The 26,480-nt window shown below is 37.7% G+C and overlaps 3 protein-coding genes across 11 annotated transcripts; 2 read left to right on the top strand and 1 right to left on the bottom strand.

The window, feature by feature from the left end:
• The first annotated feature begins 1,781 nt into the window (after positions 1-1,781).
• On the top strand, positions 1,782-5,200 carry rwdd1 (RWD domain containing 1). 9 transcript variants are annotated; one of them, XM_079625039.1, is made up of 8 exons: positions 1,782-1,855; positions 2,478-2,630; positions 2,969-3,034; positions 3,160-3,290; positions 3,416-3,568; positions 4,515-4,647; positions 4,722-4,784; positions 4,892-5,200. In XM_079625039.1, exons 2-8 carry the CDS (start codon positions 2,558-2,560, stop codon positions 5,002-5,004), a joined length of 732 nt encoding a protein of 243 aa, XP_079481165.1. In that variant the 5' UTR covers positions 1,782-1,855; positions 2,478-2,557; the 3' UTR covers positions 5,005-5,200. The 9 variants fall into 9 exon arrangements, with proteins under 9 accessions (XP_079481165.1, XP_079481161.1, XP_079481162.1 ...); XM_079625035.1 differs by having other exon boundaries at positions 2,447-2,630; XM_079625036.1 differs by having other exon boundaries at positions 1,799-1,870; positions 2,447-2,630.
• Positions 5,201-7,175: 1,975 nt separating this feature from the next.
• On the bottom strand, positions 7,176-12,667 carry zufsp (zinc finger containing ubiquitin peptidase 1). Its single transcript, XM_079627106.1, has 12 exons — positions 12,468-12,667; positions 10,973-11,510; positions 10,794-10,895; positions 10,613-10,672; positions 10,419-10,526; positions 10,117-10,226; positions 9,819-9,987; positions 8,895-9,080; positions 8,659-8,821; positions 8,104-8,267; positions 7,750-7,970; positions 7,176-7,555 (listed from the first exon to the last, which is right to left on the bottom strand). The coding sequence occupies exons 2-12, from the start codon at positions 11,499-11,501 to the stop codon at positions 7,508-7,510; spliced, it is 1,860 nt and encodes a 619-aa protein (XP_079483232.1). The 5' UTR covers positions 11,502-11,510; positions 12,468-12,667; the 3' UTR covers positions 7,176-7,507.
• Positions 12,554-26,262, top strand: kpna5 (karyopherin alpha 5 (importin alpha 6)). The gene is made up of 14 exons (XM_079627107.1): positions 12,554-12,688; positions 17,581-17,714; positions 17,895-17,996; positions 18,653-18,752; positions 18,837-18,931; positions 19,020-19,151; positions 19,260-19,348; positions 22,058-22,157; positions 22,285-22,448; positions 22,545-22,623; positions 22,720-22,845; positions 22,934-23,061; positions 23,702-23,880; positions 24,402-26,262. The coding sequence occupies exons 1-14, from the start codon at positions 12,685-12,687 to the stop codon at positions 24,587-24,589; spliced, it is 1,620 nt and encodes a 539-aa protein (XP_079483233.1). The 5' UTR covers positions 12,554-12,684; the 3' UTR covers positions 24,590-26,262.
• The last annotated feature ends 218 nt before the right edge of the window (positions 26,263-26,480 follow it).

Below are 26,480 nucleotides of genomic sequence, written 5' to 3'. Positions count from 1 at the left end.
AATTCTGTTTTGTGCTGTATTTTCCTAGATTCCATTCCAATGAGACATCTTAAATGGCCAATTGTATTATTTGTTAAGAAGTGTTGGAATATAGCTTAAATGGCCTATTCAAACTTATTGCTGGTTAACAGTAGGTGTGTGATGGCAGTGGTCAAGCTGATCTACCTGCAACAAGTCCCAATCTTAGAATTTAAGATGGTCTGAAATGGTCAACGCTTTTTCAGCAGATTTGACAGGATAGCACTGTACACGAAACCACATAAGGGCTTAATTTTTGCAGTTACTTGCCTGTACAATCAATCAATATATACAGGTGCTGGTCATATAATTAAAATATCGTCAAAAAGTTGATTTGTTTCAAGAATTCAACTTAACAAGTGAAACTAATATATTATATAGACTCATTACATGCAAAGTGAGATATCTCAAACCTTTATTTGTTATAATTTTGATGATTATGGCTTACAGCTTATGAAACCCACAAAATCAAAATCCCAGAAAATTTTATTATTACATGAAATCACACAGTAATTACACAGTAATACTGGTCATTGAACCAGGTTTAGGTTCTATTGGCAGAGTGGGCAGGTGCAAATCCTGCTGGAAAATGAAGGAAGCATGAAGTGCTCTGAAAATGTCCTTGTTGACTCTGGATTTAATAAAGCACAGTGGACCAAAGTCCTCTTTTCTGATAAGAGCAAATTTTGCATATCATTTGGAAATCAAGGTCCCAGAGTCTGGAGGAAGAGAGGAGAAGCACAGAATCCACGTTGTTTGAAGTCCAGTGTAAAGTTTCCACAGTCAGTGATGGTTTGGGGTGCCGTGTCATCTGCTGGTGTTGGTCCACTGTGTTTTCTGAGGTCCAAGGTCAACGCAGCCGTCTACCAGGAAGTTTTAGAGCACTTCATGCTTCCTGCTGCTGACCAACTTTATGGAGATGCAGATTTCATTTTCCAACAGGACTTGGCACCTGCACACAGTGCCAAAGCTACCAGTACCTGGTTTAAGGACCATGGTATCCCTGTTCTTAATTGGCCCGCAAACTCGCCTGACCTCAACCCTATAGAAAATCTATGGGTATTGTGAAGAGGAAAATGTGATACGACAGACCCAACAATGCAAAAGAGCTAAAGGCCACTATCAGAGTTACCTGAGCTCTCATAACACCTGAGCAGTGCCCCAGACTGACCGACTCCATGCCAGCCGCATTGCTGCAGTAATTCAGGCAAAAGGAGCCCCAACTAAGTATTGAGTGCTGTACATGTTCATACTTTTCATGTTCATACTTTTCAGTTGGCAGCATTTCTAAAAATCGAAAAAATTAGTTGTCAGTTATAATCATCAAAATTAAAAATTAAATAAACACTTGAAATATATCAGTCTGTGTGTGTAATGAATGAATATAATATACAACTTTCACTTTTTGAATGGAATTACTGAATTAAATAAACTTTTTCATGATATTCTAATTACATGACCAGCACCTGTATATGGAAGTGTAGGTCAGAGGCAATAAAGAAATATATAAATATTATATATATAGGCTATATATATATATTTTGTCTCTGACCTACACAGTGTCTGTTTAATTCATAAATCCCAGTAAAAGATATTTTAAAAGGGTTTGTGAAATGGGCAGCATGCTTGTCATGAAACAGAAGGATTCACACAGGTAAAGTAATCAACATGTTTATTTGCAGAAGTATATGATAGCAACGATGGAAGCAGGTGTGACTGATGAATATAGTGTTCTGGATGAGTAATGGTCTTATCTGTTGCAGGTTCAGAAATGGAGATCAAGGCAGGTGACTGAACATGGATGAAGGAAGCAGATGACTGAAGACAAATCGTACTGGTAGGTATCGTGCAGGTAAGGAGGCAGATAGGCCTGTTCTTTGAGGGAACGACGAGACCAGACCATAGTGAACTGCAGTGGGAAGAGTTAGTGCTGGATGAGGATCAGTGAAGATTAGTGACAGGTGACGGTGATCTCTGTGATTGGAAAGTGCATGCAGGTGAGGGCCAGGGAGGATGATGGGAAATGTAGAGAGGAGGTGGTGACTAGCTGGTGAACGTGACAAATGCTCAGCATTAAACTTTACATAAGAGGTAATATAAAAGACAACGATTATAAATTAATTATTGGATGTTATGATTGAAATCTAATATAATTACAGATATAAATTGACATGTAAACTTATATAAATATAAACTTGCTTTGATAGTGGAGTAAAGAGGCAGTTTTAGGAAAGCGGCTGGACCGTCAGGCTATAATAATCTATGCCAGATTCGATCCTTTTTATGTTTGTTTTTCTTGTATCTATCCATTGTTTATTGTATATACAATATATTGCAACAGATTAAATAGTATGGTAGCACGAATTACTACAATTGTACTAATGTTTAGCTGAACGAGTAAAAGTGGTGTGTTACTCACGCCACCCAGACACAACCTCAGACATCATTGATGATCGCAGATGACATCGATGCTGGACGGGCCTTAGCAGCACACGTTTCTTCCATGCAAGCTCTAATCTATGGACATTTGTGACATAAAATGACAGACTACGGCGAGGAGCAGAGGAATGAACTAGAAGCAATAGAGTCCATTTACCCAGACTCATTTACAGGTAAGATAGAACGCAAAGTATATGTTTTTTATGTCCATAACTTCGTCACGCTTTCCATTAGCTGCCTAGCTCTTCATGAAACAAAGTTAGTTAATCATACGTGCAATTCAGTCATCTCTTTGATATCTTTCTTTATAGCCGCAGATTGAGCTGTCAAAGGTTAAGAAAAAATGCAAACGATAACCGATGGCCAACGATATGTCAGGCAGAAGTTGACTGGCTAACTGTTATGTTACACATCAGATTCAGATATGTTTACGTGCTGAACATGGAAGCGGTGATATCTGAAGGTTTCATTAGATTGTTTGTTTTTCTTTGCAATATCTATATTCATACAGTGCTTTCCGAGAAGCCTACAAGCTTCACCATCACAGTTACTTCTGATCCGGGAGAAGATGATGAAAGTAAGTTCATGTGCCTTATTATCAAAAGTAGAACAATGTCAGTGCATGTAATGTTACAGTGTCTTTTTTACCAACATTAGAGTTTATCTCAAAACGCCACAAGCACTGATTTCTGTCTGTTTCAGCGGTGGAGGCGACCCTGAAGTTTACATATCTGGAGAAATATCCAGACGAGCCCCCTCTCTGGGAGATCTTTTCACAGGAGAATCTGGAAGATTCAGACGCTGAAGGCATTCTAACGCTTTTGAAGGAACAGGTCTGCACACCTGACATCATTCCCAGCAAAAACACATTAACAATTGATGAAGCGCACATTCTGATGATGGCTTGTGCTTCTTTTGCTGTCCGGCAGCCCTTTTTAATAACCTCTTTCTTTTGCAGGCTGAAGAAAACCTGGGAATGGTCATGATATTCACATTAGTTACAGCTGTGCAGGAGAAACTTAATGAAATAGTAGACCAGATTAAGAGGAGAAGAGAAGAGGAGAAAGAAAGAAATGAAAGAAAAGAAAGGGAGGCCGAAGAAGCTGAGAAGGTTTGTTGTGAGCATGTCATAAGGAGTGTAGTGTAACATTAATCATGAAATCCAAAAGCATCTTTTAGGATATTGACTGTTTTGAGCTGTTACACCAAATTCAATAGACAGGGTGAAGTCCATTTCATACTTTTTTTAGAGCCATTTGAAAACTGGACATGTTTTATAAGACTTGAAAGAAAGATTTGTGATTTACATGTTACTTTCAATAACATTTGTTTAGCCAGAATACACAAGCACTTCATTGTGCCAGATGTAATTACAGCATCTGCCAGTAGAGGCCCACAATAACTAACAAAAATTCGACCAGCTGAGTTGAAATAGTCCATCCCAACTGTGAGGCAATATTGCTTTTGTATAATTTAAAGAATGTTATTGTCTTGAATGGTAGATTTGTTAGTAGTTACACTAGGGGTTAAAAGTTAAGGTGGGTAAGCAATAATTTCTATTTCAAATAAATGCTCTATTTATCCAAGAATCCCGAATCTCAGTTCCCACAAAAAAATATTAAGCAGCAAAAATGTTTTCAACATTGATAAAAATAAGACTATAACATTATTAATTATTGAGCTTCAATAATAATTGATAACTGATCACTAAATCAGCATATTAGAATGACTTCTGAAAGATCATGTGACACTGAAAACTAGCAACGGCTGCTGAACATTCATCTGTGCCATCACAATTATTACATTTCAAATATATTCAAATATAAGTATTTAAATTATTTCAAATAGTTCTTATAAAATGTACTAATATTTCACAATATTACAGTTTTTCTGTATTTATGGTCAAATAAATGCAATCTTTGTGAGAGACTAATTTCAAAAACATCAAATATCTTAATTATTACAAAATTTTGACCTCCAGTGTACATAGCTACAATTTATATTAAAATGGAAAATGTTTTTTTGACTGATCTTTGTTTCTGTTTTGTTTTTCACAGTTTGCATTCCAAGGCACTGTGGTGACAATTGAGAACTTCTTATCATGGAAAGCAAAATTTGAGGAAGAAATGACAGAACTAAAGAGTAAAAGGCAGAAAGAAGAGGAGCAGGCAGGAAAGACAAAACTCACAGGTGACTTACTCATCTTACTCATCTGATTTACCACCTGTTGTCACATTCTGCTTATGTACTTTTTTCTATTACAGGAAAACAGCTCTTTGAGACAGACCATAATCTTGACACATCAGATATCCAGTTCTTGGAGGATGGTAAGAAATGTCAATTGCTATTTTTTCTAAATACAAAATTTATAAGATCCCATTTGCTTTTTTGCGATTGTAGTTCAAAATGTCTCTTCTCTGCTTTTTCCGTGTAGTTGGGAGCAGTGTGGAAGTGGATGAGTCGCTCTTCCAAGAAATGGATGATTTGGACTTGGATGAGGATGACCCTGATTTCAACCCACTGGACTTGGGCAGCGATGAAGACTGAATTGTGTTAACTCTCTCAACCTGATATGAATGGTATAGATGCCAATATCCTCCTGTGGAGCAGGACTTCAGCTCATCCGTGCTAAACACAAACTTTTCAGTCACTACCATCTATGGTGCAGAATATTTTATGAAAGCTTTCAAACATTGTCATTTGTACAATTATTGCCATTAAAAACCATTGACTTGTTCTCTTATTCATATGAATGGCTTCATTTACACAAGAGTTATGTTAAGTTGAGGCTTCCCAGAAATGTGGCCTGGCAGGTAGTGCAACCTGAGTCTTTCAGTAAAGTAATTTACCTCTTTTTCCTCTGTCTCTTCCTACTATATATAAGGCTATTAAGCATATTAAAAAAACACTTTTAGGAAAAACTGAGTAAAATGAAATACCTCTAATTAAGAGGTTCTTTACCTTTCAATATTATAATGGTTTGAAATGCATTTTATTTAGCATTTGGGTTAAACAGCTGTTTTTACATTATCCTTCTTATATATATTAAATGGCTTTAATAATAGTATGTACCTTTTTTACATTTCTGGGTTTCTCAGAAGCTGAAGTCGTCATAATTGGGTAAACTTCTGTAGCGGTGAATGAGACTACATTAAATATTTATTTGCTCACATAGCAAAAGAAAAACTCCACTGTAGTGTTTTCACAACTTTCAAAAAGAGGAAAAGGTAGAGAGATTGATAACGGCAGTCAAAAGAGATAAATATATTTTACTGTCACTCCCACAGCCGTTGTATTAAACACCCTCACAGCAGCACTAACTGCTTTATTGTAATTGTATGCAAAGCTATTGTAATACAAGTATGGTGTTATAAATGTACGTAGGCTATTTAAAAAAAACTAAGAAAAAAAAACCTTCTTAGGCCGTTAAAACTTGTCATTACAATCGGTGAAAAGGGTTGAATGCGTTTGTGACATGATTGTCATTATGTAAACAAACAGGTGAATCGTTTTTTTTTTTTTAACCGGTTAAGAACCAGTTTGCGGAAAATAATTGGACTTCCCATGAACGTCTTTCCTTTTCTGTTGGAACCACTTTGTCAAATGTCTCATTCAGTGGAACAGTGAAGTAGCCTTCTAGTCACCAACAGTTCCTGTTCAGTTAAGCAGAGATATATATTATAGAGTATTTAAAATTCAACATTTCAGTATTTTTCCGATTAAAGGCAGGTAGGTGACTTGTTCCAGAATAAAAAATTGTTATGCTAAATGAAAGTCTCTTCACACCCTGATTGCAATCATCAAGTTAAGTGATCTAAATGTATCTATATCGTCTGTGGAAGAGGACCATAAAATCCTCCTTGCTCTGCGCGTTCAAGTGTTTTGGAGGAGGCGTGGCTTGTAGACTCCTCTCTGAAAGGAGGGTTGGATCTTATTTCAAAGCTAGCTTCTCCAAAAATTACTTACCTTACATTTAATGTAAGAGATAAGTGGCTGTTTTAGAACAGTACATGATTAGAACAGATTTAATTATTATCTGTGACAATAATTTACTCGACTTTTAATAACTTTTAAGTTTACTGTAGGAATGATAAGATGGGTGGAAACATTCAAGAGGTAGTGATTCATAAAATGTCTTAAAAGAGATATAGTCAACCCAAAAAATTAACACAGAGATAATGTGTCGCATAAAATTTACTATCAGTAAATACTTCTCATGATTATAAAATTAAGATTCGGTCATCATTTATTCCCCCTCATGTTTTTCCACACCTGTAAAACTTTCTTAATCAGGATCAAAATCAGCCGAGTCAGTCTCAGCCCCCATTTACTCTCTTTGGGAAAAAGGTTGTCACTAACAATCTGATAACATCTCCTTTTGTCGTACAGCTTGATAATTATAGGTTATCAGACTCTAAGAACGTTTGTTTCTCCCCCCTCCCCTAGGATCAGTGTCATCTGCCATACAATAAAATAACTAAGCCTTTCCAATGTACAAAAGGTAGTTTTCACAATAATGCCATAGAAGAACTATTTTGGGTTCCTCAAAGTACCTTTCTGTCATCATTTCTCAAAAGAAGCATGTTGTTTTCAGTGTGAAGAAACACAATAATCTAAAGAACCTTTTCCACTATAGAGACCCTTTTGTCCCGTTGAACGTTTTAAGAGTGTGCAGTGTTGCATTTGCAATCTCACTAAAAATGCTTCAGACTATTACAAATGTTTAAATGTCTCTTTACTTTTCCTAATGACCCATAGGTCATCTGACCAGAAATCCAAAGAATGTTTGGTGTCCTACTTCCATTATCACAAATAAGCTGGAGACCCCAAAACATTTGATACATTTTTCTGAAATTTTCAAAATCTGAAGATTCACACACATGATGACACAATAATAACTGACTTATTGTGCAGCTAGTAAGATAAAACTCTTTATTTATTATTGTTTAAGATTTATACAAAAATACAGTGTTTCATAGTCTGTTTCAAGAGACTAGTAGATAAAAGTAGCTGGGACTAAATAAAACTGCAGCAGATGTGCACAACTGCATCAAGGAATTTTCTCAGCACATAGTGTTCTTGAATTGAGAATGCAGCTCTGAAAAACAAACACGCCATTCAGTAGTTGAACAGTTTTAACATAGACTGCCCCTACTAAAATATCTAGATGAAATACATTACTGAAATTAAGAGTAAATTAATAAAATAAATAAATAAAAGTTCATTTTAGCCGTTATAATGCCCAAAAAATAACTAAAGCAATGAATTCCTAAAGCTGTAGGTCTAAATTACCTGTTTCTCTTCGGGTGTTAGCACCCCTTCTACAGCGACCACTTGATACTGTCTGTGTTTTAGGCCACTGGGCGATTTGCGCATACGGCGTACCATAGTCGCGACTGTATTCTGTGTCAACACTCTCCTTATTTCCCCAGGTGCAAACTCCGGATCAAAGAGGAGCAGAAACAGGTTGCCATTTACTTTCTGTTCCACTCCTACAATCGAGCGACTGTGGCCTGATCATAAAGACAGAACAACATGTACGTCATCTTACAAAGGCCATTCTTTTCCTGTGAGGTCAATGCTATCTAGACTTTCATGAGGGGGCAAGTGCTGTAGTTTACAAGAGAAACCCGAGTCTTGAAATACCTTGGTGCTGGAGGTATAAAGGTGGTAATGTTGTTTGCACTACTTTGGGCGGCAGTCTTGCACTCCTACTGGCAGAATGTGAGAAATATTGTTTTACCCACTCAAACATTCTGAGGTGTGTGTCTCCTGGGCCAGTGGGCTTGTGAAAATCCACAATCCGGGCTCTAAAAATTAAGGAAATATAAGATATAAAATAAATATTATTTAAGCTATGGAAATGTACTGTCCTGTTCAAAAGCTAATTTTTCAGTATCATTACTCCAGTCTTAAGTGTCACATGTTCTTTCAGAAATGCTGATTTGCTGCTCAACAAACATTTTTTAGTGAGGAAACAGCAATTTATAAATATTTTCAGGATTCTTTGATGAATACAAAGTATATATATATATATATTTTAGCAATGCATACGTCATCTCATTACTGACATTTTGAATCATTTTAATGCATCCTTGATGAATAAACGCATTCATTTTTTTCAAAACAAAAATCTTAGTGACCCCAAACTTTTAAATGGTAGTGTATGTGTGAATGTAAACTTGGGATTTCAATATATACTTCACACTAAGGGAGGTGAAAACTGCATAGATTTCCGTAGCTCCTATCCAAGCCCGTGTCCCCTGCAGCCGATGTTTGAAGTGTGAAGCACCTTGAGGATCTGCGCCTTGAGCCCACGCCTCCTCGATCATGGCCTGCACTCTCGGGATGCTGGGCACTGAAACTGAAGAAACATTTTATGATAGGTAGTACTCAACAAGGAGCTAAGAGAAAACATGATGTTGCTGATGTTGTACCAGGTAAAAGGTTATACTGCTCCATCCTGTGCAAAGATGAAAGAAGCATCTGGAAGTTTCTGTAGCCGCATCCCCAACCTTTGTCCCCCTCCGAAGAGGAGTAGTGATCAGTCTCAGCACAGAGCCACACATGCGAACAGTCGGAGGCGTCCCTCTGGTAGTACCTATACAGAGCTTCCATAAGTCCTGAAACAGAAAAGTTAACAAGCTAAATCTAAACCTTCAGTTGCTTTATGCAGTTTCATTTTCTACAGGTTTCTGTATCATTTAAATAAAACAATTATACAATAAAAATAATAACAATAATAAATTATTGTTATTTATGAGAAATAAAAATAAAAAATTGATAAAAAATGTATCATGTATAATTAATAAATAGATAGATATATACACATACGGTACCGTTCAAAAGTTTGGGTCAGTAAGATTTTTTTTAAATAAATACATTTTATCCAACGAGGAGACATTAAAATGATCAAAGTGACAGTAAAAACATTTATCATTTTGTCAAAAAGAATCCATTTCAGATAATCAATTTTTTTTTTTTAAATGTATCATGGTTTCCATCAAAATATTCAGCAGCACAACTGTTTTCAACATTGATAACAATAAGACACTGGAAAACCAGAAACTTGAGCACTAAATCAGCATATTAGAATGACTAGATAAATAAACATTACATTTTAGAATATACATTTAAAATATTTTATTTGTTTAATATTCAATTTTAAATATTTCACAATATTATGTTTTGATCAAATAAATGCAGTCTTGATGAGCAAAAGAGAATTCAAACTTTTGAACATGTAAAGACTTTGAACTTATAAAGATACAGAACTGGACAGATTTTCAATCCAATAATTTACCAACTGGACCAAATATGTGTAGATTAATGGTATAGCTATGATGCAGTCCTTATCACACCTGATGTTTTGCTTCTGCCATCATCCACCCCCGAGGCCAGAGATTCAAGCATCTCCACTCTTATCCTGTGGAACTCTGCAGGAACCATCTGACCTCGAGACACAGCCCTCTCCATATTCCTCTCCATTTGCTTGCGATAACCACCACTGTTATCAAGCCCAAACTGCTTCTAAAAACCACAGGAAGATAAAATAAAGTTTTTTTAGTGGTGGATTCAACACAAAGGTGAGTAAATGACAGAATTTGTATATTTTGGGTGCACATTTCCTTGAATTGTAATAGTGAAGATGTAGCTTACCTGGAGCTTCTTAAAGTCCTCGGCTTCCCGTCTGCTCTCTAGCTCCCTCCACTTTTGCTCCTCTTCCTCCTGAAGCTTCCTAGCCAGATTCAGGTCTCCAGATGATTGTCCTTAAAACACCCAAACCAAATGGACATCAATTCAGATGTTTAAAAAAAAAAATGAAGTTTTGCTGTGCCAATAGTGTCTTTCTTGATGCATTGTACTTGTGAAGACAACCTACAGAACTTAGGTTGCAACTCTTACAAACAATTCCATGAAAAGTTTCATATGCATTTGCGTACTTAATAATATCCACATACCTGTTGCAGATGCGGAGCCGTATTCCAGGTGTAGCTCAACATGCTCCTGCAGGGAGGTGCTGCTGGAACAGCTCAAAGAACACATTGGACACTCATAACGTATCACACCTGGAGATTCCAATTATACAGTTACAGTTTAGTTTGGTCATTCACTTTTTGAATCAGCAGAGCTGCCATATTCCTTGCTAACTCACCTGATCTGCCATTGCTTGTCGAAGATGCTTCTGTTGAAGTGCCAACATCAGAATCGGCCCCTTAAGAGGGCAAACCATATCAGACATCAATCATAGACCGTTAGTGATAAAAAGAGGGTCAAATAAACAATTTGTTGCTTTGTAAACATGCAAATATTCTTGATGTTTTGAGCTAAGGCACCTTCAGTCACATCTTGGTCCTGTAAATGAAGCTCAACATGCTCCTGCAGAATAAAGCAGTCATTGCAGACCAAACTGCACATTGGACATGGAAATCGCCCTTCTGCAACACACAAATGGAAAAGTATTAGCCTAATGGCTTACTTTGAAATCAGTTTCATGTTGTAAAGTCAAGAGCACCTTTATTAGGTGAGGACAAGCGCTTCTGCTTTGATTTTCGATGCCCATCTTCTCTCTCTCTTCTGGGGTTAGTGCTGGGTGTTTGTGTAGTCCTGACCTGTTTTATTGCACCATTCGCTGTGGCTGCGGCAGGTGGTGAACTCTTCAAGCTGGTCGAGGTTTCCTGAGAGAGAGTGGTCCCTGTAATCGGAATGGCCATCCCGTTTACCTGAAAGGGTGTAGGGTGGCCATATGACGGGGGAGAGACTTGAGATACCTTGTGCGTATTTTTCACAATGGAAGTCCTTGAAGTATTGAGACTTTGAGCCTTTGAGTTTTTCTGTCCACTGTCAACCACTGTTGCATTCATGTCCTTGCAGTCTTTTTCTATGTGTGCGGTGTTGATGTGGAAGCTCAGTTCATCGTACAAGACCCCGGACAAAGAGCAGAATGGGCAGGCCATCACATTCTCCATGTGACTCAGGAGGAGATGGGTTCTCATCTCTGCTTCAGATGGGAGCTCTTCACAGCAGATGTCACACACAGGCATCACACAAGGCTGGATGAAACGAACGGAAGAATAGTTTCAGACAAAATTTAATTTACATCCACTACCATCAAGGGGGGTGGGGGGCAATCAAAATGATAAAGTGATCCGAAAGCTTCTTACACTGTCTGAAGGATATCTAATATTCATTTATTCTCATTTTACAATAGTACAGACCTGTCACAATGCCTTTAATGTATCTTGCTTCGAAATTGAATGCTTGTGGGTTTAATTATCCTGCCTTAATATTACAATAGAAAGTGAAGGAATGACTGAAATACATCAAAATGTATTACATAACACTATATTAATATTTAATAACTATAACCATAATTAATATATTACGAAAAAATATGAAATATTCCGGGGGTTTTTTTTTTGTTTGTTCTAAAAAGCATTAGTGTGAATGGCAAGTGGAATAAGAACTAAAGTGTGGGGGTGGGGGGTAAACGTATGGTAAACGTACATTTTAAAAATATATTTATTATTTAAAATACTATTATTAATATTAAACAATTAAGCAATTATTTGTATATAATATGTATCATTAATGTAAGTATACTCTTGTGCAACGTTTGTTTATAAAGCCATAAAGGAAATTAGAATCGCATTTATTTATGTGACAATTATCGACAGCCAAAAGCTCATGTCATGACTGAAACAGATATGTTTAGGTTGGTACATTTTTGTAAGGGACGCATTTAAAATGTCATTATTAGCTAATAGCAAAACTCCGAGTGACGGCTATTTTACCTAACGTTACATAACCTGAAATCTGTTTTTTTTACTAAGGCGCTCCTGACGAGACATTATGCATCGATTCTGTCAACAAAACTGGACAATAAAGCTGCAACACAAACAATAACATAACATGTAACTTGTTAAAAGTCTTCTCCTACTGGCTGCACAACAACAAAAATTCACTCTGAAACTATCTTTAAATCACCATTTGAATGAAACGTAAGTTACCTTTTTAGAGGTAGAAATGTTGACTTGAACAATAACCCGTTTCGCTTTCCAATTATTTTTATTGAATGAGGCCGCTCATGAAAACCGGAAACAGCAGCGGAAGTGAGGTTCACGCCAACAGTCGACGCCATATTGCCCTCAGCTGGAGGAACGCGGGAGGGTCTTGAGAGAAATTTAAAAACACACGACCAGCGTTTCCCTCTCCGAACCACGACTAATGGGTGAGAATCATACACGATCTAAGATGTAAATGTCTTTTCTTTTCATGGAGCGAATGGGGTAACATGGCCCTTAGACAGAGTAATTAAACATTTTTGACGTTTATGCCAAGCTAGCATAACACGGTTAGCATTAGCATAGAGCACAGTTTAGGATAAAAGTGGAAAAGCCTGCTGGAATTAAATGATTATAAATCTCTAACGTATTAAAAGTGTGTTTGTTGCTTTATATGACTGATTTGATTTGTGACCTGTATGGTCTTGGTTCCAACTGTCCAGCGATGGCACACTAAATAATATGTTCTAATGCGCAACAGAAATAGATGGATACCAGGAGCATGTAGTTGTTTGACAAGCCAAATTAACTGTGTGGTATCAATGTTGGTACTCAGGCTTTTACGTTTAATGAGAACCATGATTGCTTATGTAGTGTGTGGAAAAATGTGTGTGTAGTATTAGTCCAGTCCTCCTCTATTCATACATAACTAGCTGATCCGATTAAACCAGCATTGTTTACAAGTGCTGCACATGTCTAAACAAGTATTTATAAAGGTAGAGAAGATGGACGTATGGTTTGAACCTTAAAGAGAAAGTTTTTCCTATAAATGAAACTGCTGTCTTCATGTGTTCATGTTGTTTCAATCACAACCTGTATGGTTTTCATTCTTCCACTCTGGAATACAAAAGATGTGCACTCGTTCATCTTTGGAACACAAATTAAGATTTTTTTATTCAATCTGAAAGCTTTCTGTCCCTTTATTGACAGCTACGCAACTACCACTTTAAAGCTTCAAAAAGTTCATAAAGAGATCAGTAGCACCTCAATGCAGTACATAAGATCCAAGGGGCGGAGTTGGATCCAGATCCAAGGGGCGGAGTTAGATCCAGATCCGATGGGCGGAGTTGGATCCAGATCCGAGGGGCGGAGTTGGATTTCCTCTCACTGCATTCTGATTGGTCGACAGGTTCCTAGCGTTTCTCACAGGTTCGCGTTTAAAGTCTGTGTAGAGAGAATGGTGTCGTCTTAGCGGCCCCTAACAAATGATCGTTGCGACGGAAGCGAATCAATCAAAACTAACTTTAGCTGGAAAATAATTTTATTAAAGAACCGCTATAAAGCCAAAACCATCTCCATTTCCTATAAAGTTTATCTCTGTAAAGCTGCTTTGAAACAACACTGTTAAAAGCGCTATATAAATGAAGATGATTTGACTTTTGACAGAAAAACAAACTTGCTGAAAACAAATCTTATTTAATGAAGTTTAAAAAGTTACAAACATTGTAGTTTGTACATTGTGTGAATGTGATTTTTTTTTTTCATTTGGAAAAAGCGTTTAATTATCCAAAAAAATTAATAAGCGTTTAATAATCCAAAACAAAAAGATTGATTAAAAATTCTTACATTTCATCTTCCCTGAAAAGCATGGAGTTCCTTGTTACATGCAAGAATAAATATATCTTAAAAAGAAATGTATTCTTTGATTGGCTGATCTTTTACCCCTCTCAGTAGTCCACATGCACTTTGATTTCAAATATTATAATATTAATAAGTAGGCGCATCTACTTTTGAGTAATATTAAATCAAGTTTAAATTCAAGTAGAAAATATGTGTGCTTTTCCATTGATTATGCAACTGTAAGTGACTAAATTATAGCAGCACTAATTTTAAACTTATAAATGACTTCACAAGGGAATCTGACTTAATTTACATAACATAAGAGCATCTCACTTACATAAATGCATGAACAATTCATTACCAGCACAATTAAATAGGGGGAAAAAAAACGTTTATTAACACACTAGGTAAAACAGACATTTTGAAAACAGTAGGGAAACGTTGAAGGCAAAACATAAGGAAAACCACATTGGGAGCACACGCAGAAATGACACAAACATTACAGGGAAACCACCGGACATTCACAATTAACTATTCATCCTTTCAGGTCAGCACAGATCTGGCAGAACTCGCTGCAGAAGTCTGGGTGGGTGTCTTCACATATTATTTTAAAAAGTTCCCCCTTTCTTCCTCGACCTCCATATCCTGTGGGTTAGCAAAGAAAGCAATTATTTCAATGATCATTATTTTTTAAATGTTTTAATTCATCATTGAAAGTAAAACACTCCATGGCAACAACTAACAATGCATACCTGGAGTGCAGTGTTTGCCTAACCTGGCTAGTGGGTAACTTAGCGTGGCTAACCTGGCTAACTAGATAGCTACCTAACTGACAACACCACATGTTAGCTTACCCTAGCTATAAACATATGAACATACCAACAGTATTATCCAAAGCTAATTAGTTTAGCTAAATAGATAGGCCACCTCTACACGTGCGTGCTAACGTTAACGCTACAAACGACCTAACTTACCATTAATGGATGACAGTTTAGCGGACTAGTTAAACATGTCTTGGTGTTATCAAAAAGTATGGACACTGTCAAAACTTTAACATATATTTAAGTGTGATCATTACTTAAAGACGCACACTAAATTATTAATCTATCTCGACTATATTAGTAATCAAAATGTAGACTTACATTGATGAGAGCAAACAATGATGATCACCGATATGCTGGTTCATCTGGTGGTGGGGCTGAGGCGTGGGGGCGAAGTATATATAGTGGGAGGAGTTGGATCTGGATCCAACTCCTCCCAGTGGATTTCATGTTCTGCAGTGAGGACCTTCTCAAAGAGATTGTAAAACTAATCCAATTTTGTTCCAAATTTTCTGAAGAGACACGATCGCTTTATATAATGAACAGATTGAGTTTTGGCTTTTATTCACGTAAAACATTCATCAACTCACACATCAGTTGTGGTAAACGTTGAGCTTCCGCAAGAACCAATGAGGTTCATTGCCGTGTGTTACGCAGTAAATTTGAGCTTCCGCTAGAACCAATGAGGTTCATTATCTTGTGTTACTCGCATAGACTGTATAAATCAATGGACATAATAATAATAATAATTTGTTACATTTATATAGCGCTTTATCTGAGACCTCAAAGCGCTTTACATAGAAGGGGGGGAATCTCCTCAACCACCACCAATGTGCAGCATCCACTTGGATGATGCGACGGCAGCCATATTGCGCCAGAACGCTCACCACACACCAGCTTACTGGTGGAGAGGAGACAGTGATGAAGCCAATTAGTATATATAGGAGGATGATTAGGAGGCCATGATGGACAGAGGCCAAGGGGCAAATTTGGCCAGGATGCCGGGGTTACACCCCTACTCTTTTTCGAAGGACATCCTGGGATTTTTAACGACCACAGAGAGTCAGGACCTCGGTTTAACGTCTCATCCGAAGGACGGTGCTCTTTGTCAGTATAGTGTCCCCGTCACTACACTGGGGCATTAGGACCCATACAGACCACAGGGTGAGCGCCCCCTGCTGGTCTCACTAACACCTCTACCAGCAGCAACCTGGTTTTTCCCAGGAGGTCTCCCATCCAGGTACTAACCAGGCTCAGCCCCGCTTAGCTTCAGTGGGCAACCAGTCTTGGGCTACAGGGTGATATGGCTGCTGTGATAATATGGCTGTTTGTAGTGGCTGTAGGCAACTGTAGGCAGCTGTTTGTATGGCTGTAGGCAACATAGTGTCCATGATGTCATCGTAGGCTTCTGAAGAGCATTTTTAAAGCCCAAAGTGGGCAGACCCGGCTGTTGCTATCTTGGCAGTCCCGAATATCCGAAAATGGTAAAAGTCTATGGTAATTACAGGCGTTTTTCCTACACATATTTTTGAGGACATGTCAACAATTAAAACAAATACTTCCAATATAGTCTGTGTTAGTAAATGTTATGCTATTTATAAAATGCACGCGTAACATTAAATGTTTCAGACTGTTTTATACAGTCTATGGTTTCAGCCTACAGCTAATCACATTCTGTCGGATTCTGAAATGTAAAGTTTTAAATAAAATTATCAATAATAAATAAATTAATAAACAAAATCATCTTAGAATTTCCCTCACTGTAAAAAACGGACTTCTTCGATGGTCTGTTAGTACAACTAACTGCATATCAAGCCATATTATTTGATAATTGTATGGAATAATCAGAAAAAAAGCACAGCAGAGACCATAACCGGCTAGAATTAGCTGAGGTGATGTGGCAGCTAACAGACAGCAGGTTGCCGCTTGGTTTACGCAGCACGTTTGAGCTTCTGCAAGAACCAATGAGGTTTGTTCTCGTGCATCAAGCAGGTTCGGTTGAGCTTCTGTTTATGTTCGCTGATGAATGTTTATGTGAATTAAAGCCTAAATTCAATCTGTTCATCATATAAAGTGATCGTGTCTCTTCAGAGAATTTGGAATAAAACATTTAATTCATATGGATTTGTTTTACGAGCTCTTTAAAACATTTTGAAGCGTCAAATAGTATTTGCGTAGATGTCAATGGAGGGACCGAGATCAAAAAGATCTTCGTTTGTGTTCCAAAGACGGACGAGTGTCTTACGGGTTTGAAACGACATGAGTAATAAATTAAAGAATTTAAATTTTTGGTTGAACTATTCCTTTAAATTACAGTAATTAATTACAGTTAGTAATGCATTACACCCAACGCTGTTCTGAACTGTGTTCTTAAAGAAGCTGAACAACAAGAACATTCAACGGATAATGCAGGAAGTTCAGCATGCAAAGTGTCAGTTAGCACTGGTGTTACACAGGAAATGCTTATATTGACACTGTGTGACAACAATACTTGCTTTCAGATAAACCATTCCTTTGGTCTTCACATGCTATTTGGCTCAAATTATGAGGAGAATTGCACACTGGCTCAACTATGTACTATGTATGTGTAACACTTATGTACCTGCATAGCTATAGGCTCAAAGAGAAATTGAGTATCAGAATGTGCATCTGACCACATTCCTTTCTCTAATCTGAAGACACAATGGCAAGCCCGGGCAAAGAAAACTATCGAATGAAGAGCTACAAGAATAAAGCCCTGAATACGCAGGAAATGCGGAGAAGGAGAGAAGAGGAGGGGATACAGCTCCGTAAACAGAAGAGGGAGGAGCAGGTTTGCCATCATTGTTTCTTCCTTATTATACAGATACATTAAATTACATTTGTTTATGAAGGATTTATTGTACATTATGGAGTAAAACCGTGTATATTGAAGGGTTATATGGCTGGATTTGTTTATTTAACATATCAGTTCTGTGTACATATGAAATTAAATTGTTCTGCATCTCTGTAGCTGTTCAAGAGGAGGAATGTGTGTATACCACCTGGTGATGAGTCCATGCTTGAATGCCCCATTCAAGACCCTGATATCAGCTCCACTGTACCTGTATCAGGTGTAAGTAATCCAGTCAAACACTATCTAAAGATATGACAGAGAACAGACATAAGTGTCAGTACTTTTGCCATGCTTGTTTATTTTATATATTTATTATATTTAAAGATTTATATTATCATAATTTTAAGCATATTGAATTGACTATACAGCACTTCAAATCTAGCACAGCTGTATATGTTGTGTAATAAGGAAGCATGTTATAGAATTATTTAATATAAATTATATCATTATATTCATATAAATTATTCATATCAAGTCATATATATTTTATACTCCAAAGGCTGCACTTTTGTGGTGCAAAAATACATTTTAACAAATATTGTGAGTTGTTTTACAACAGACAAGTTTTAAAATGTTGATTATTTTATTTTAATATTTAAAAAAAAATTCCTGTCATGTTAAAATTTTCGGCAGCCATTGCTATTCAATGTCTCATGATCTATCAGAAATAATTTTGATATGCTGATTTGGTGCGCAAGAAAATGTTCTTATACCAATGTTAAATGTGAAACGGTTGTGCTGCTTAATATTTCTGTGGAAACACATTTACATCTTGCATTACAAGACCAATATTGGCACATTTTCCTGGTACATTTTAAACCTTTTTAACTAAAAAAGCACATCTAGTATGAACATTATTGTGTCAATCTGTGCAGGAAGGAGTTATAACCCAAGAAATGATTCAAATGATGTTCTCTGAGGATCCAGACCAGCAGCTCTTAGCCACTCAGAAGTTCAGGAAGTTACTCTCTAAAGGTTGGTGTCTTCATTCCTAAGTCTCATAGATTCAAGGATGACAATCATTTAAAGATTTATGAAGATGTTATTAATTTCTCTCAGAGCCCAATCCTCCCATTGATGAGGTCATCCTTACACCTGGTGTCGTCAACCGATTTGTTGAATTCTTAAAAAGGAGTGATAACTGCACTCTGCAGGTAAGAACACGTCATATTACAAGCCCTTTGAAAGGTAAATTGCCATTACAGCCAAGCGTTAAGATGGTATTGTTGCTTGTTTTACTAGTTTGAAGCAGCCTGGGCCCTGACCAACATTGCCTCAGGGACCTTCCAACACACCAAGGTGGTCATTGAGACAGGGGCCGTGCCTATCTTCATAGAGCTGCTCAACTCGGAGTATGAGGATGTACAAGAGCAGGTGATATTTGCAGATTGTAACCTAGTTCATGCCTTTCAGCCAATAGCTGGTTTATCAGATCTCCTTAGCAGCATGAAAGTGATCTGTTGTGTATAACTGTTTTTGCAGGCAGTGTGGGCATTAGGAAATATTGCCGGGGATAATGCAGAGTGCAGAGACTATGTCCTCAACTGTGGCATCTTGCCCTCTCTTCAGCAGTGAGTGCCTTCAACTCATCCCAAAACTGCAATTGCATGCGTTTATATTTGTTGCTTTTATATTTGCTGCTGGAAGGTATTCGTTATCTCAATTGCGCAGGTCCCTACATATTTGCTGATCCCTAATGTCAGGAAAATGACATAAACGCACACAGTTTCAAACCCTGATCAAGCAAATATTTTGAGCTGTGATGTTAGGTGCAGACGTGGAAAATAAAAGTAGTTTTCATGCTTTTAAAAGAGCTTTTCAATCAAATTGGACACTGTTAACTAGGGCTGCTACCGAAAGTTTTTGATCTAATTTAATTACTTGAATATATGGAGTGGCATCGGAAACTGGTTTCATGGGCTGAGAAAGAATATTGTTACATTGTTCTACATTACAGAGAAATAATCATTAAACTATAATAATGAGCATTTAAAATATAAATTAAGCACTCAAGCGTGCACACACAGCTTGCTGCAGCGCAACGCCAGCAGTAATGATTATGAATGTCGGAAAAAACAACAGAGACTGAACGTTTAAACACTTTATTAATAAACTAGTGATTTCTGACTCGTCATCTCCACAGTATAGGAAATGCACATTAAGTTAAGCATGCGGTAAACGCGGTACTAATTTAGCTTTCACACTACGCACGAACACAAATGCACCTAATAAAGCGTGCATTTATCTAGGTTAACATTAATGTTAGAGCGATCAGCCATGTTAACACTAGGCTGCTACTTACATGTTTCCAATGATAAACCATGCCTGTGGTTGATAAATGTTAGGCGAACGTTTGGATATCCTGCCACATGGGCCAGCCATGTTAACGAACTGTCCATCACGGACTGCTTGACCTCGCCAATTCCTTTTTTAACGAATCTCTAAAATGAACAATTCATTGACAAAAAAATGTTTTACAGTCACTTGTCGCTACCTAGATACAATCTTTATATTTGATGCGTCAATTTACTTTCAAACGGTGATTTGCTCCATTTTGATCTCTACGTAGACATCAGTGTTTATATCTGAACTATAAACTTTTATCCCAGTACTTGTGATATTTGAACATTTGTAACAGAAATAATGATACTGTCTGTGTGTTTGAAAAGACTGTTTGTGAAGCTGTTTCATACATGACAACTTATCTCTCTGGCTCAGTGACAGAGTGAACACAGATTTGAATGTCCACTGTGATCATACTTGTCACAGGTTTAATATGTCATTTAGGAATGAGATTGCATGGGTGTTAAATAAACAGTAGTGTGTATACCGTTTGCTACTTGACAAAAAAAAAATAAGTCAGAATTGCTGTCAATGCTGAAAGATGCTTTTTAGGATCCGATGGGCGTATTACAGAAACTTTAAGTTAAGATCTGACAAGTTAATTTAGGATTTTTCACAAATTTGTATTACAGAAGCAAATCTTAAGTTGCTTTAGGATTCTTATCCTCTTACAAAATCTCACCATATTTGTAGTTAGGAAATCTTAAACCCCTCCATCAAGTTCGGTAATCAACTCTCAGGTCTGTTACCAAGCAACCTACAACGTGCAAAGAGCTGCTGTGAATTAAAATGGAAAAACTCTAGTCTAGAGGTTAAAATGAAGAAACAAAATAAGTGGTTGTAATGTTGTTGTGGAAAGGAGGAGGCGGGAACCGGCGAACAATTAACAACTTTAATAATCATAAAATAAGTAAACAAAAGTAAAGGCGGCAGCCACTCACAGCTGACTTCCACACATAAACTAAACACAACGTAAAATAAGCCAGGCCATGTCCTCTCGTCCTTCACTGTCGTCGCTCCTCCTTTTATGCTTCCGCTAGTGCAGGTGTCGCTCATCAGTAATCACGCCACCGGCCTCGCACCGTTTTCTCACGTCCCTCGGCTTCGTCCTGCTTGCCACAGTGGTGTTTTTCATTATAAATAATGAAATTATTATTTGTTGACAAAATGATTAGTTTTGTCGTCAAAGTGCAGCACATAATTTGGATCTTTCCACCATCAAACATCGCTGTTCTTCTTCTTGTATCATTAATAAATATTATGCCATTCTCGGACAGGGCTATTATGTGATTTTTACAGTTGGCCTTCAAATAATTTTGAAGTTAGGACACCATTGGGGTTGTCCTAAGATTAAGACAGTTTTTAGGATTTTTTTGTGGAGTTAGGATGCTTCTGTAATACCCTTTTCTATCTAGTTAGGATAAGATTATGCACTTAAGAAATGTTATTTTGTAATAGGATTCTAAAGTTAGGATCTTTCTTTAAATGCGCCCCCAGGTGTCTCTAACTGGACCAAACTAACAGTCCAAACACTTTAGTTCCATTACCTAGGTTTAAAAAAAACCGTACTTCCTGTTTAAAAAAAAAAAAAAAAAAAAGTCCCTCATTGTATGGATTTTAAAGGGGTTAAAAAATCTTGGAATCTCTGTGTTCAAAGAATTTAAATCTTGTTGGTTGAAGTTTTTTTTAATAGGACCCTTGTCCTTATAAGAACATCGGACACTGAATAAACTTCATGTCATTCTGGCACTTTCCACTCTCAAATTGCTGGTGTGACTTGAGATGGTGTGCTTATGTTTCACTGTGCTATGGCATTTTTTTTTTTTTTTTCAGAAGTAGTATGTCTGTTAGATAAGATTTCCCCAATGACCGTCATCTAGTGGTCTGATTGTGTAGCACATCGGTTTTATTTTTCCCCAATCCCTTCGCCTCTGCAGGTTGCTTGCCAAATCAAATCGGCTCACTACCACCCGGAACGCCGTGTGGGCACTGTCCAACCTGTGCAGAGGGAAAAATCCACCTCCGGACTTTGCAAAGGCGAGTTCGCAAACCAGTTCTTGATAAACCACATTCTAAATGCATTGTTATCAGATTTCAGTCATGCACACAACCACACTCTCACATGATGCATATACTTGACCAAGCAAATGTTCCTTCTACACAGGTGTCGCCCTGTCTGACCGTGCTCTCCAGATTGCTCTTCAGCAGCGATCCTGATGTTCTTGCAGATGCCTGCTGGGCACTTTCATATCTGTCAGATGGACCCAACGACAAAATCCAGACAGTTATTGACTCGGGCGTGTGCCGCAGGCTGGTGGAGTTGCTCATGTGAGGAACAGGCATGCTAACACAACCAATAAACCTTGTGGTATCTGATTTGCCATTGCCTTAGCCATAAAATCCATGTGTGTTGGCCATTCACAGGCACAGTGATTACAAAGTGGTGTCTCCTGCACTGAGAGCGGTGGGGAACATTGTAACAGGAGATGATATTCAGACCCAGGTAGTGTAGCTCCTTTGTGACATGCTAAGTTGTCTACATAGAGTCAAAAAATAGGAGCCGTTTTCTGATCTGTTGTGCTGCTCTGTCCTGTGTCAGGTGATTCTGAACTGCTCCGCTCTGCCCTGCCTTCTCCATCTACTCAGCAGTCCGAAGGAATCCATCAAAAAAGAGGCCTGCTGGACAGTCTCCAATATCACTGCTGGGAACAGAGTGCAAATCCAGGTGCTTCAGCCAGACTGTGACACTAGAAGATTATTACACGACACATTGTGTCTGAACACCTGTGGGTTGATGCTCTTTCTGTATGCAGGCGGTGATCGATGCCAACATATTCCCAGTGCTAATCGAGATTTTGCAAAAAGCTGAGTTCCGCACCAGGAAGGAGGCCGCGTGGGCAATAACCAACGCCACCTCGGGAGGCACGCCAGAGCAGATGAGGTGCACTGTGGGCTCCTTTGCTTTCTACCTCATTCTAGGAATTTGAAAGGATTAATTCTGATTGAGGAGGACTCATTGCTGCTCATTATTTTTCGAATGTTTCAAGAATGTTGATCTTAGTTTGCTTATGTAACACATGCTAAACCACCCCACCTGCTGCATCAGGTTATCATTTACCCATAATCTGTTTTAAGGCAGTACTCAAATAGCTTAGTAATTATGAGGGGATATGAGTTAGACTAATAACAGTCATTAAACCACTGAGTAGGATCAAAGTGCATGATACATTTCTGGCCTGTAGATGGCAGTATTAGTCAGATCAGCCGACCATCATTAAGGTGATTTTCTTTTTTTATTACACAATATTTTTTGTGGTTATGTAAATACTAGGGCTGCCAATTTAACAAGAATTTACTTCACTTAATAATAAAAACATGAACACTATTAATCGTGTGTTATGAATCCAAAAAAAATTTTTTTTATCTGATGTTCCAAGTCCTAAATCACTATGTAGTACTTTTCCCTCTCTCATTTAGATATGTTATATTTAACCCTACATGTACATTAGGAGAGAAAGCTATATGTTCTGGGGTTTAAAGCATACTTTTTAAATGGTTGTAATGTTTTGTTTTACACACAGGTACTTGGTTTCTCTCAACACCATAAAGCCCATGTGTGACCTGCTCACGGTGATGGACTCCAAGATTGTGCAGGTGGCTCTGAACGGCCTGGAGAACATTCTTAGACTGGGAGAACAAGAGTCCAAACAGAACGGATCGGGCCTCAACCCTTATTGTTCTCTCATTGAAGAGGCTTACGGTAGGCATGCGTCACCTCATACTTTGTCACCCTAATGCTTTTTTTTTTTTTCAGAGAATTTTGATTTCCAGATTTAGAAATTGTATTTATAAATAATTATCGACATTATCAATATTTGTAATTAAGTTCTAAAATATTTAATTTTGTGAGCAATTGAATCTTTTTAAAAAATTATTAAAAAATCATTATCCAATAATCTCAAACAACTGGAAAACTAATGGAAATGATTGGACTGGAGTAATGGAAATGTATTATTAAAGGAGGTGTGGGAAAAACATAATTATCAGATTGGTGGTGGTGGATATTATTATATTTTATACTTGAAAACATTATTATTGTTAGTTATAATTATATTATTATTAAATAATAGCATATTTGTGTTTGATTGGCTGCTTTTTTTTGGAAACATGTAAACATCTTGAATTGTCATGCTTTTCATTCATGCAAACACTTGTTGTTGTTTTTTCTCCATGCTGTTTGTTTGTTTATTTGTTTCTATTTTGTCTGATGTTCCCCCTCAGGCTTAGACAAGATTGAGTTCCTGCAGAGCCACGAGAACCAGGAGATTTACCAGAAGGCCTTTGACCTGATCGAGCACTACTTCGGGGTGGAGGAGGAAGACGCTAGCATCGTTCCGCAGGTGGACCAGAATCAGGGCCAGTACATTTTCCAGCAGCCTGAGGGACCGATGGAGGGCTTCCAGCTCTAACCCTTACACCTGTGCTACGGGCCGATCTTCAGGCCTTGCTTCCTCCATCCTGCTTGGAGTCTCCTCTCCCTCCCTCTCTGCAGCGCAGGACCTCCGCTCCAGCATCGCTCCAAGACAGGGAGGCCTGAACCCGCTACTCACAGCAGAGATGACACCTGCGCCCCCCCAAACCCAACCCACTAAATCTTCTATTTCCATCCTGCCCATCTTCAAGCTCTTTTATCGAGAGAGAAGATCTGTGAGGTGAACCAAGGTGGGCAAAGCTCAGAGTCTGTAGTTTAAGTCCAGTTGAGACTTACAGAAAGCATCTTGCTTTTATTATTCTTGTTGTTGATGTTGTTATTATTAGACATTGGCACTGGTGTCCTGTAAAGTAAACTTTACTCCATGTCCCTTGAGAAATGTGAAACTACCTCTTCAATCAGAAAACAAAATGTTTGACAAACACCCAGCCTTTAGCTCTGACAGTTCTCTTCTCTTGCTAAGCAAATGCTTCTATGCAAACAAATGTAATTGAGGTGGCAGAAACCATAAGGTCTATTGTAGTGTTTGGCCAGACAGAGTAACTAATGTATTTGCATTGATACATTTGCATCGGATGTACTCCTTAAATATGTTTTCCATCACACCCACTGTGTTTGTTCACAATGCATCCATCCTGAGGGTATGTCAAGCCTAGTTACACTATTTATTTTGGCGTTTTGTTAACTAGCAGCAAACTGCTGACCTTGGAGATTCATAGCCGTATTTATTGTGCTCTTTGGAAGGAACCGGTCTGTGGGCTCCGGCTGTTGGGAGACCAGCACATAGCCCACTTCCTCTCAGCATCCACTTTGCTAATGCTGTTAATGCATTAAAAGCGTCGCATGAAATTATTTAAGTGTGGTCACGTGATCACCAAGATGCAGTTGTTTGTATGTATGCATATCATTGGGTTTCTCATCTCACCTGAAGGTGTTTCTTTTTGTGCTGACTGGCTTTAATTTGATTTATTTAATGTCACATGTTAGAAAGTGTTGAGATGTAGTGAAATGTGTATATTATATATACATTGAGGATAGGAGGAGGACTTTTTTCAGTGAAATGGTCTTGGTGTGCAGTGAAATACTAATATAAGGAAAGCGTCTTTTATAGCATTCTTCATTCGAAGAACTTTTTCTCATATGTCCCCCACTAGTGCTCAAAATTCCTTCAAGGAGCTTGTATACACTCTTTTTTTTTTGCATTTTACATGCAGAAGATTGCCTTTGTCATGAAACCTGTCTGGCACAAAGTCCCTCTGTTCTTTGTTTTTGGTGTGATTATTTGCTTCCTCCTCATGTTCTGCCCGTAAATCACTTGCACCCATTTCCCTTTGAAACAAGTTTGATCCAAATAAGAGTTATACTAATGGAAAGTCAGTATATTTACAAAAAAATCATTGAGATTGTAAAATGAAACTTTATCAAGCACATTCAATTGTGTATAGTTTTGTAATATTTCTCATGTTTGTACAATGTTTTCTAAGTTTGGGTTGTTGTTTTTTGCATACGAAAAAAACCCATCTGTGTTTTAAGTTATCATTGGTACAACCCTTCAGTATAGAGGAGAGAGGAGATCATTGCTTTCCTCGAGGACAAATGTTGATATTGTGTGAAATAATGTAGGCAAATAAAATGTTCTGTTACACATTTAAATAAGTGTACTGTGGTTTAATTGAGCAATAAGGTGCAGACGTCATTGCTGAATATAGTCTGGTTTCTTGCGAAGCGTAGCCTCGAGTCATGACCAAAAACGTTTTTAAACAGTTGAACTTGAGTGATTCTATAATTGGAGATAAATTTAGCATTTCAAAAAGTTAAGGAAAAAACAAACAGTTCACTAACAGAAATTCTTTCCAGTATCTTATTGT

This window comes from Phoxinus phoxinus (genome assembly GCF_949152265.1).
Source record: "Phoxinus phoxinus genome assembly, chromosome: 10".
Taxonomy (NCBI): domain Eukaryota; kingdom Metazoa; phylum Chordata; class Actinopteri; order Cypriniformes; family Leuciscidae; genus Phoxinus; species Phoxinus phoxinus.
The sequence above is the reverse complement of the archived record's forward strand: the minus strand, read 5'-3'. Positions and strand labels throughout refer to the sequence as shown.

Excerpts from the sequence above, each read along its gene's own strand:
- rwdd1 (XM_079625039.1), top strand. The coding sequence starts at position 2,558 with ATGACAGACTACGGCGAGGAGCAGAGGAATGAACTAGAAGCAATAGAG. Across the intron at positions 3,569-4,514 it reads AGGCCGAAGAAGCTGAGAAG|TTTGCATTCCAAGGCACTGT; the intron begins GTTTGTTGTGAG and ends TGTTTTTCACAG. Across the intron at positions 4,648-4,721 it reads AGGAAAGACAAAACTCACAG|GAAAACAGCTCTTTGAGACA; the intron begins GTGACTTACTCA and ends TTTCTATTACAG.
- kpna5 (XM_079627107.1), top strand. Across the intron at positions 17,997-18,652 it reads CCACTGTACCTGTATCAGGT|GAAGGAGTTATAACCCAAGA; the intron begins GTAAGTAATCCA and ends CAATCTGTGCAG. Across the intron at positions 19,152-19,259 it reads ATGAGGATGTACAAGAGCAG|GCAGTGTGGGCATTAGGAAA; the intron begins GTGATATTTGCA and ends CTGTTTTTGCAG.
- zufsp (XM_079627106.1), bottom strand. The coding sequence starts at position 11,501 with ATGCCTGTGTGTGACATCTGCTGTGAAGAGCTCCCATCTGAAGCAGAG. Across the intron at positions 10,527-10,612 it reads GACAAGCAATGGCAGATCAG|GTGTGATACGTTATGAGTGT; the intron begins GTGAGTTAGCAA and ends TGGAATCTCCAG. Across the intron at positions 9,988-10,116 it reads AGGACTTTAAGAAGCTCCAG|AAGCAGTTTGGGCTTGATAA; the intron begins GTAAGCTACATC and ends TGTGGTTTTTAG.